Raw genomic sequence first — 11199 nt, 5'->3', positions numbered from 1 at the left:
GACAAGTGCCAGCTGAACTGAAACTAAAAGCTTCAGAGAACTGAAATCATTGTGAAGGGAATGGGTATGGCATTCGCGAACACTCTCACTCTTCCTCTCTTGAACCCTTCTCATTCCTCTTCTTCAATCACCAAGTTCTTCGCTTTCTCCCTACCCATTTCCAAAACCAACACCAATTTCCGCATCAATGTAAGGTGCACAACTAATTCGGTTCGAGCCATGTCTTCTTCTTCTTCTTCTTCTTCTTCTTCTTCTTTTGGGTCTCGCCTCGAAGAGACCATTAAGAAAACAGTTGCTGACAACCCAGTTGTCGTTTATTCCAAAACCTGGTGCTCGTGAGTTTCTTATTAACTGATTCTGCTTCTGCATTCCCTATGATTTTAGAATTAAAAAATATATATATTTATTTATTTATGTTTTTTTTTTTTTTCTGTGAAAGGTATTCTTCTGAGGTGAAGTCATTGTTCAAGAAGGTCGGTGTCAACCCATTGGTTATTGAATTGGACGAAATGGGTAATTCAACTTCCGTTCTCTATCATGTATCTTACTAAACTTAAATTTTTCACTGAACCCTAACTATTGTATGTGAGGATGGGTTTGGAACCATGAAGATTGTATGGTGGTGCTAGTAGTGGTTAGTTAATACATATTTCTTGGATGAATGGATGAATGGCAACAAAATTTGGGAATGGATCCTCTTGTTATTTAACAACATGGCCATACCATTAGAAAAATCTTAAATAAAATGTGATGATTTTGTTAGAGAAAACATGATGGGATAGGGTGTGTTAAAATCATTACCATTAATTTGTCCATAGTTAGGTTTCTCTCGCATGATATAGCCATGTTAAATAACACATGAGAGGATCTGCTTCCACAAAATTTGACAACTCAGGTTTTATTTACAAATTTAGTTTTGAAATCTAATCTCTTGATGGCTTCTTAAATAGTGTCTTACCTTCCTCTTGGTTATTTTTTTTAGTGGAGTGCATTGTCATTTAACTTTTTCACTGATGATAGAAATTCACTTAAATCCTCAGTCTCACTTTTCATTTTTTTTCTTTTTGGTAAACTCATTTTCAACTTTCTTATACCTTCTCTCGTGAACATAAATGGGAAAATCAATCTGCATGACACATTTTCTTCACCTTATCATTTGTGTTTTTTTATTTTATTTGTTTTGGTATCTTAAATATATATTTGTCTTTAGGTCCACAAGGGCCACAGTTACAGAAGGTATTGGAAAGGCTTACAGGGCAATACACTGTGCCAAATGTATTTATTGGTGAGAACCTTCTCTGTTGCATTATTGTTACTTATCATGCTCAAACAAACAATCAGTGACTCAGTGTCAATTAAATAGTTATGTCATTAGCATTTATCAATAGTGGTTTCTTGTCACTAGTGGTGGATCAAATGCTATGAGAAACTACCATAACCCGTGGATATTTATTTTTCCGTTGATAAGCTACATATTTGCCACGCGCTCCCCTATGGAGCATCTTCCCCTGATGCATCCAGACATCTTGTCATTGACGAAGGGAAGCCATTAGATGCATATATAGTTGACTGCTGGACAGATGCATGTCTTTAGCTTGTAAATTCATCTTGAGTAAGGTGCTGATGTGGTGTCTTGCTCCTTGTCAGTTTTCAAATTTCTTGTCAATGATTCAGATTGTTTTTTGAAAAAATGAAAAGTTAGAGAACTTTAATTTAGGCTGTGATAATATGTTGTTCCTTTCATGAAATATCAGCTCTAATTTTAACACAACGAAAATAATAAAGATTACAGAATATGAGCTTATCTACTTATATATTTCATTCTTTCACACATGCTCATTATGTTATTAAAACTTTATAGATTGGCAAATTCTTCTACAAACTTTGGTGTAAGTTCAAATTGAGCTGTAATATAGTATAAGGTATAAGTAGAAAGTTATATGATATGATATATAGAACATATAATAAGCACTTATGGTTTGAAGGCACAGTGAATATGCTTATTAACTAATATTTATGAAACTAAGTTTATGTTTGTGCAAGAAGAGAGAGAGAGAGAGAGAGAAGCTGTGAAAGTGTTCACTGTTTTTTTAGTAAAAAATGAAATTTTGTTTGAGAGAAGAGAAGTTATTACAATCAGGCAAGAATAAGGTATCCTCTAAAAGCACACAGATGGCAGAACAAAAAAAGGGTTTATAAACGAATAAAGCATAAAGAGAAAAACTAATAATGCACTAGGTCTGTCCAATCTCTCTGCAAGTGTGAGATGAAAACTATAAAGACGTCCCAGCTGTATGTTATACTATGTACGTCCTTTTCCACGAGGCATCTTGTTTTAGTACGCATCTTCAACTTCTTTAAGCTGGTAATAGTGGGGGGTTATCTCCACCAACCACTAGGGCTTTAATTGTGTGACCTATCTCATATATTCCTTAGTTGTGACTTGTGAGTGCTAGTTCATGGTATACAACCCATCAAGGAAGAACCTGTGCCAGCCCCGAACTAGGATGTATGTGAGCAGTCTGTGGATATTTAACAGTTTGATATAATCCATTCTTTTGCAGTCGTGCAGTGTGTGGGAAAAATCCAAATGTTATGGATTTCTTTTGCAGTCATGCATCTAAATCATTAGAAATTGAAGTTAGCTCAATCTCAACCCTCTCTAAAAGACCTGCAAGTTTGTCACGGATATCCCTAGCCTGTTTCATACTCCTTACCGGTATATAATTTTCATAACACTATTGTGTTGAATAATTGGTTTCCTTCCATGAACGGTATACCTGTAGCAATGCAATATGGTCTCCAACATTTCCAGTGTGAAAATTCAGCCTTGCATTCTCTGCATGTACTTTTTTATCCTTTTGATGGTAAAATATTGAGTTGCCAACTGAAAGCATAGCAGCAATAGAAATGATCTCGTCTGAACACTTGTACTTTTCTGAAGCCACTATCATTTTTGACAACATAGGATCAAGTGCGAACTCTGCCATCCGTTTACCTACCTCAGTTAACTCACCAAGCTTATCTATTGCACTTAACGCATATAGAAGCTCCAGGGCTTTCAACAAGTTCTCAGCAGGTAGAGGATCCATAACATCAAAGTGCATGTGCAACAAGTCATGAATACCAAGACGTTTTAAAGTTAAAACTACACTAGCAAGGTTAGTATGCTGTATTTATCGTGCAGGGTTATCATCCAAATCATAATGAAAAGTGTATGCAGTGTACAAATGGAAGCACTTTCCAGGACCTGTTCTTCCAGAACGACCAGCTCTTTGCATTGCTGAATCTTTTGAGATGGGAGTTAATAACAAGGACTCCATTCTTAGATTACAACTTTTCATCTTGTAGAACCCTGGATCAACGACATACTTGATCCCATCAATTGTCAATGACTTTCTGCAATATTAGTAGCAAGGATAACCTTTTGAGCTCCTTCAGGAGTAGGTTCAAATATTTTAGCTTGTAGCTTAGTTGGTAGGTTAGCATATATAGGGCATATTATTAACTCATCAATTTTAGTCCCCAAACCTCTAGTTCGATTCTTCAAGATTTCGTCAGCTGTTTCAATTTCTTCTTGACTAGGAAGGAATACCAATATATCTCCAGGAGGTTCAGAGACATGGATTTGAAGTGACGTGACAATAGCCCCATCTAAGTAGTCAGCTTCTGGTGCTTTGGTAAAGTTTATTTCAACAGGATACCATCTACCTGGAATTTTGAAAGTTGGTGCAAAATCAAAGTAGTCACTGAACTTCTTTTGCATCAAGTGTAGCACTTGATATCAGCAACTTAAGATCAGGCCTGGAACGAGCAATATCCTTTACTAATCCAAACAAAATGTCAGTTGAGAGTGTTCTATCATGAGTCTTGTCCACCATCTCAATACTATAACTTGCTAGATCCCGGCTCACCTAGTAATTCTCTCAGTAACATTCCGTCTGTCATATATTTCAGTATAGTCTTCTCTGATGTGCAATCCTCAAAAGGATGTAGTAACCAACCTCACTTCCTAGTTTAACACCCATTTCTTGAGAAACTCAAGCCGCAACACTCATAGCAGCAACACGTAGTGGCTGAGTACTTGCATTCATTCCACGCTTTGTGTAGCCAGCTTCATGAAGATATTGGGGAATCTGTGTAGTCTTTCCAGAACCAGTTTCACCCACAATCACAAGTACTTGATGATCAGTAACTGCTTGGAGCAATTCATCCCGATAAGGATAAATGTGTAACTTTTTCCTCTCGTCCTGAAGTGCCTCTGAAGTTAACTTTGCTCTGGACTTGTTTTCTAGTGAATCTGACATCTCTTCATAATCCGACTTATATCCGTCCATCACTCATTCCTTGATAAAATTAATTTGGTCCTTAAACACAAACTGATAGTCATGAGAGACTTGAAACCAAAATTTGATGTTTCTCTCATGCCTCTTGTTCAGCAAATGGATTCATCTTATCCTCAGCATTTGGATCTCTGTAGCACTGCATAGCCACAAAAAATCTCTTTTCCTGATTGAAACCCCCTTCCTGATCATAAGCATTTGGCATTCCATACTCATTCACATTGTCTGCCTCCTCCGACAGCTTCTTCTTCTTCGCAAGTTCAAATATCCCTTTCTTGTACCTAAGCTCACTATATTCTGCTTCTGAAAGCTTCACACCATCAAATAGATATTGTTCATCTTCTATATCATCTCTGAGTTGTTCTAATTTCTTTTCCTCCCTTTTCTGCAAGTATTCTTGCCTTGAGACCTTTCTCAAAGTTTGAATATGATATGAGCCCAATGAACCCAAGCCCAACAACCGACACCACAAGCCCAATAACCGACACAACAACTCCCATTGAAACAGGTCCATACACGTGTTTAGAAGAAACAGTGGATCGAGTGATATTAACCACAAATCACTCACATGAAGAGGAAAGCAAGGCTGAGCAGATACAAGCTCAGCAAGAGAGCCCAATGGAGACGATGGAAGGAGACATGCCAAGGAGATCCAAAAGGAGACCGAGAAGACTAGATGGGGAGAACTACATGTGGTAGGAGCAGGGTTACTATAGCAGTAACCATGATTAGTATTCTGTTATGTAAATCAAAGAGTAGCATATGTGTTAGTTAGGGAAATTCTGTTAGCTGGGTTATGATTGTATAAATAGGAAGTTGAATGTGAAGAGAATCATCTGAATTGTAATCAACATTGTTCTGAATAAGAATTCTTTTTTCTCATCTCTCTTCTTGTTCTGTTCTACCAGTAGGTCAATCCTATCAAGTGGTGCTTTCATCCTTGAACGATGGCTCCCGAGACACGTGCTCGTTCAATCGACGATCGTGTGGACCAAACGCAATCGGAGGTTGAAGGTTTGAAGGACCAGATGCACAAGAAATTCCAAGAAATTACATGCAAGTTGGACGCGATCTTTGATAGTTACAGGGAGCGTACCCACTCTCCATCTTCTTTTGGACACAGCAACACAGTGCACAATCGTGATTCCACAGCAACGCGTAATCTTCGCATCAAAGTTTCTCGGTTCGATGGCTCTTCTGACCCACAAGGTTGGATTTACAAAATCAATCAGTATTTTGATTTTCATGACATTGAGGAAGGTCAACGCCTTCGTATAGCTTCCTTTTATCTCGATGGGAAGGCTCTATCCTTCTATCAGTGGCTCCACAAAAATACCAAGATTGAATCTTGGGATTCCTTTTTGCAATCTCTGCAGGTTCGATTTGGACCCTCCGAATTGGAAGATTATCAGGGCAAGTTATCCAAGTTGACACAGAGAGGCTCTGTCACCGAATATCAGGAGGAATTCGAGACCTTGTCTAATAAGGTCGTTGGTCTTTCTGAATCCTTTCTCCTTAGTTGTTTCACTTCTGGCCTTAAACCTGTGATTCAACAAGAGGTAAAATCGTTTCGCCCTACCACCTTAACTAGTGCCATATCCCTAGCCAAAATTCAGGAATCAAAACTGCAATACAAAAATACCTACCCCAAATTATATTCCCCACACCCTCCATTACTGCCTAACCCATCAACATCCACCAACTCCACACCTTCTACTACCAATAGCCAGAATACTACATTCAAACCCACCACCCACCGTTTATCCCAAAGCCAAATACAAGAACGTAGGGATAAAAATTTGTGTTTTACTTGTGGTGACAAGTATTTCTTTGGGCATAAATGTAAAGCTTCCGTTCATATACTGATTGTGCCGGATGAGGAATTGTTGCTCTCTACAGAGGCAGACATCACAGAGCCTGTAAGTGACTTAATTCAGGAAGATCACACTTCCTTTGATCCATCCACACCCCAAATAAGCTTTCATGCCTTATCTGGTTGTGTTGTTCCACAAACACTTCGATTCACAGGACATATTGGTAAGTCTGCTATGGTGGTCTTAATAGATGGGGGGAGCACACACAATTTCCTCCAACCGAAGGTAGCATCTTCATTAGGCCTTCCACTGTCATCTGATCGACAGTTTGATGTGATGGTTGGCAATGGACACATGCTTAAGGGTGAAGGTTTCTGTCCTGCTGTTCCTGTTCAAATTCAGAAGCACATTTTTTTGATTGATTTTTATGTCTTACCCATACAAGGGGCAGACTTGGTGCTTGGTGTGCAATGGCTACAAGGCCTCGGTCCTATTGTCCTCGATTACAAACCAACTCACTATGGAGTTTTCTTGGGATGGTGCTTCAATTCAGCTACAAGGGGACAAACATCAATCTCCAGTGTCCTTCAATCAGTTCAAGAAAATGCAGCAGCAAGGTCAAGTGGCCTCTTTATTCCAATTGACTCTTCTGGACTCATATACAAACAGAACCGAAACTGCATTGGACCACCAGGTGGCACAATTGTTGGAAGAATTTGCTTGTGTGTTCCAGGAACCAAAGGATTTACCACCTCATCGACAGCTGGATCATGCCATACACTTGGAGCCTCACTCCAAACCAGTCAATGTTAGACCATACAGGTACCCTCAATTCCAAAAAAATGAAATAGAAAAACAAGTGCTTCAAATGCTTGAGTCTGGTTTCATTAGAAATAGTAATAGTCCTTTTTCTTCCCCTGTTTTATAAGTAAAAAAAAAGGACGGATCCTGGAGATTTTGTATTGATTATTGTGCTTTAAATAGTATTACAATTAGAGATAGATTTCCTATCCCTACTGCTGATGAACTGATGGATGAGTTAGGGGGTTCCCAAATTTTTTCTAAGTTGGATTTAAGGGTGGGATACCACCAAATTCGTGTCACTCCCACTGATATCCATAAAACTGTCTTTCGCACACACCAAGGACATTATGAGTTCCTTGTGATGCCATTTGGCCTCACAAATGCCCCCTCCACCTTCCAAGCTACTATGAATTTGATTTTACAGCCTTTTCTTCGTCGTTTTGTTGTTGTTTTCTTTGATGATATATTAATATATAGCTCTTCTCTGGAGTTACATTTGCATCATCTGCGTTCAGTTCTGTTTACCTTGCAAAAACATCAATTTTTTGTTAAAAGAAGTAAGTGTTCTTTTGGCCAAAAAGAGGTAGAATATTTGGGGCATATAGTCTCAGTCTCTGGGGTCAGTATGGACCATAATAAAATCAAAGACATGCTGGAGTGGCCAGTCCCTACACACTTGAAGCAACTAAGGGGATTCTTGGGCCTTACAGGCTATTATAGAAGATTTGTTAGTGGTTATGCTTCAATTGCTGCCCCTCTCACGGACCTGCTCAAGAAGGATTCTTTTCAATGGAATGAGAAGGCACAACATGCTTTCAATCACCTCAAGACTGCAATGACTTCAACCCCAGTTCTGGCCTTACCTGATTTCACTCAAGAGTTTGTAGTGGAAACAGATGCTTCAGATTTGGGTATTGGAGTTGTCCTCCTTCAACATGAGCATCCCATTTCCTATTTTAGCAAGAAATTGACCTTAAGAATGCAAACGGCTTCTGCCTATGTCAGGGAATTATATGCCATAACAGAGGGAGTTAAAAAGTGGAGGCAATATCTTTTGGGCAGAAAATTCCTCATCAGAACTGATCAAAAAAGTTTAAGGGCATTGTTGGATCAGATAATCCAAACACCAGAACAGCAGCACTACTTGGCCAAGATTTTAGGCTTTCAGTATACAATTGTCTATAAACCTGGAAAGGATAATAGGGTGGTTGATGCCCTCTCTCGGTACCCTACACAGTTGTCTTTCACAACACAATCTGTGGTGCAAGTGGATCTCCTGGAAAAATTACAGCAAGAGAATTTGCATTCTGCCTTCTTCCAAGAGAAGTACAACAAACTGTCTATGTCTGATGATAACAGTAGCTCTTTGGAAGTCAGAAATGGGTTGTTATTGGAAAAAGGAAAACTCCTTATTGATCCCTCTTCTCCCTTGGTTCAACAAATTATACAGGAGTTTCATTCTACTCTGGCCAATAGACATTCGGGTATTCAAAAAACCATGGCTCGGGTAACAGCATCCTTCAAATGGCCTGGCCTTAAACAAGATGTCAAGAAGTTTGTCCAATCTTGTTCAGTTTGTCAGCAAGTCAAGTATCAAACTCAGCCTCCAGCTGGTTTGTTGCAGCCTATTCCTATACCACAGAGAATATGGGAAGACTTGTCAATGGACTTTATTACAGGATTACCTTTATCTCGTGACCATACTACCATTCTAGTGGTTGTTGATCGTTTATCCAAACAAGGCCATTTTGGTTCCCTGCCACAAAAGTATACTGCTGCCAAGGTGGCAGATTTATTCACACATATAGTTTGCAAATTGCATGGTCTCCCTAGGTCCATCATTTCAGATCGAGATTCGGTGTTTCTTAGTAAGTTTTGGACTGAATTGTTTGAGAGAAGTGGTACCCAATTACGGAGAACAACGGCCTATCATCCACAATCAGATGGTTAATCTGAGGTGGTGAACCGCATTCTGCAGCAATATCTTCGATGTTTTGTGGCTGACTTTCCAAAGAGATGGTCAATGGTATTACATTGGGCAGAATTTTGTTATAATACTACTTATCATTGTTCAGCTGGAATGTCTCCCTTCAAGGCTGTTTTTGGGCGTGATCCTCCTACTATTTTGGATTATGTTCCTTCCACCACAGCACCCATAGAAGTGGAGCAGCTTTTATTAGATAGACAAATCATTCTGCAAGAGTTGAAAGCTAATTTGCAGAAAGCACAAGATTCTATGAAACACAGGGTGGATCAACACCGAAGAGATGTGCAGTACAAGATAGGTGACTTTGTTTGGGTGCAGTTACAGCCATATAGACAGACATCACTTGCTCACAGGTCTTCTAATAAGCTAGCCAGGAGATATTTTGGGCCTTTTGAAATTTTGAAAAGAGTGGGAGCAGTGGCATACATGTTGAAATTGCCCTCACATGCCAAAATCCACCATACTTTTCATGTCTCTTTACTGAAACCTTTTTGTGGGGACAGTACCATACAATCCTTGCCTGTACCTGATATAGTCCGTGGAGGACTACCAGTGATGGAACCCAAGCAAATCCTAGCTACCCGTGTGGAGCAGCTCGAAGATAAACAAGTGCAGTGGGTACAAGTCCTATGGGATGGCATGCCGACTGATGTATCCACATGGGAACCTTGGGAGGATTTCCAGGTCCAATACCCTTCTTTCAACCTTGAGGACAAGGTTAATTTTAATGGGGGAGGTGTTGATATGAGCCCAATGAACCCAAGCCCAACAACCGACACCACAAGCCCAATAACCGACACAACAACTCCCATTGAAACAGGTCCATACACGTGTTTAGAAGAAACAGTGGATCGAGTGATATTAACCACAAATCACTCACATGAAGAGGAAAGCAAGGCTGAGCAAATACAAGCTCAGCAAGAGAGCCCAATGGAGACGATGGAAGGAGACATGCCAAGGAGATCCAAAAGGAGACCGAGAAGACTAGATGGGGAGAACTACATGTGGTAGGAGCAGGGTTACTATAGCAGTAACCATGATTAGTATTCTGTTATGTAAATCAAAGAGTAGCATATGTGTTCTTAAAAAAAAAGAAAAGAGTAGCATATGTGTTAGTTAGGGAAATTCTGTTAGCTGGGTTATGATTGTATAAATAGGAAGTTGAATGTGAAGAGAATCATCTGAATTGTAATCAACATTGTTCTGAATAAGAATTCTTTTTTCTCATCTCTCTTCTTGTTCTGTTCTACCAGTAGGTCAATCCTATCAGAATATCTACAGTAGCATTAGACTTTCGAATTGTCTCCTCCTTCCGTGTTCCTATTGCATCATCTGGAGAGTCTCAATTTTCGATTAATTGATATCAATCTAATCCTAAAGATTTAGTTGTGACATCTTAGGATTGTTCACATGTGAGTGGGTGAATCATGTTGAATCATAAGCTTTCTCAAAATCCAACTTAAAACCTAGCCACGCTCACCATTCACAATCGCTGAAAGTTCTCACAGTAAAGTCCGCATACACTATTTCAATTCTTTCTGTGCCTTGAACAATGTATCATGTATTGCGTCCTTATATTATCTAACTATAATTTCTCCAAAAATACAAAAGATCTTTGATTTTTTCTTTCAAGTGGAACTGACCCTAAAGTTCTTTATTACAGGTGGCAAACACATTGGCGGCTGTACAGGTATATTTTCCTTGTGTTATTGTCTTTCATATTATTGATTATCTGAGTGGGGATGTCTCTGCAATTCAAAACATCAATTTTTTTCCACAGATATTGGAGCGTTATTTGTTTTTACATTCTTATTGACCACTCTTATTGCAAAATGTCTTAAACTGCAAATGTAAATTGTCTTCGTATATGAACCTGAAGTCTAATAATGCAACATTTGTTTTTAACTGGTGCAGATACACTGAAGTTGTACCGGAAAGGAGAACTTGAACCTTTGCTATTAGAAGCCAATGCAAAAAATACAGAGAGCTGAGCCATTGAACCTGATTCCTTCACAATTTGTTACTTTATCGACTAATGCTAAAAATGCTGATACATTCAATGTCTGTCAGACATGTTTGGTTGAAAATTGAGTACATAGAAGAGTGGTTAAATGGAGTTGGGATTGTTTTCAATTTCTATTCTCAAAATATTAATATATTCAACTCTTTTAAGTATTCTTTTATATACTAATTATTTAATGGGTATATTTATATTTTTCTTCTCAATTAGTTAATGATTCTTCTCGATCTT

At 38.8% G+C, this 11199-nt stretch overlaps 1 protein-coding gene and 1 pseudogene across 1 annotated transcript; one reads left to right on the top strand and one right to left on the bottom strand.

Annotated features, from left to right (window-relative positions):
- Positions 1-11146, top strand: LOC133311569 (glutaredoxin-C5, chloroplastic). Its single transcript, XM_061512628.1, has 5 exons — positions 1-335; positions 440-513; positions 1211-1285; positions 10612-10638; positions 10863-11146. The coding sequence occupies exons 1-5, from the start codon at positions 61-63 to the stop codon at positions 10937-10939; spliced, it is 528 nt and encodes a 175-aa protein (XP_061368612.1). The 5' UTR covers positions 1-60; the 3' UTR covers positions 10940-11146.
- LOC133311559 (pre-mRNA-splicing factor ATP-dependent RNA helicase DEAH1-like) lies at positions 2303-4857 on the bottom strand (annotated as a pseudogene).
- Positions 11147-11199: the final 53 nt, after the last annotated feature.

Source organism: Gastrolobium bilobum, unplaced genomic scaffold (genome assembly GCF_033153095.1).
Source record: "Gastrolobium bilobum isolate Gb01-03AN ecotype WA unplaced genomic scaffold, APGP_CSIRO_Gbil_v1 utg15846, whole genome shotgun sequence".
Taxonomy (NCBI): domain Eukaryota; kingdom Viridiplantae; phylum Streptophyta; class Magnoliopsida; order Fabales; family Fabaceae; genus Gastrolobium; species Gastrolobium bilobum.
The sequence above is the reverse complement of the archived record's forward strand: the minus strand, read 5'-3'. Positions and strand labels throughout refer to the sequence as shown.

What these genes read in the sequence shown, in the direction of transcription:
- LOC133311569 (XM_061512628.1), top strand. Translation starts at nt 61, where the DNA reads ATGGGTATGGCATTCGCGAACACTCTCACTCTTCCTCTCTTGAACCCT. An exon ending in TATTCCAAAACCTGGTGCTC is followed by an intron (nt 336 to 439) that starts GTGAGTTTCTTA and finishes TTTCTGTGAAAG; the next exon opens with GTATTCTTCTGAGGTGAAGT. An exon ending in TGTGCCAAATGTATTTATTG is followed by an intron (nt 1,286 to 10,611) that starts GTGAGAACCTTC and finishes TCTTTATTACAG; the next exon opens with GTGGCAAACACATTGGCGGC.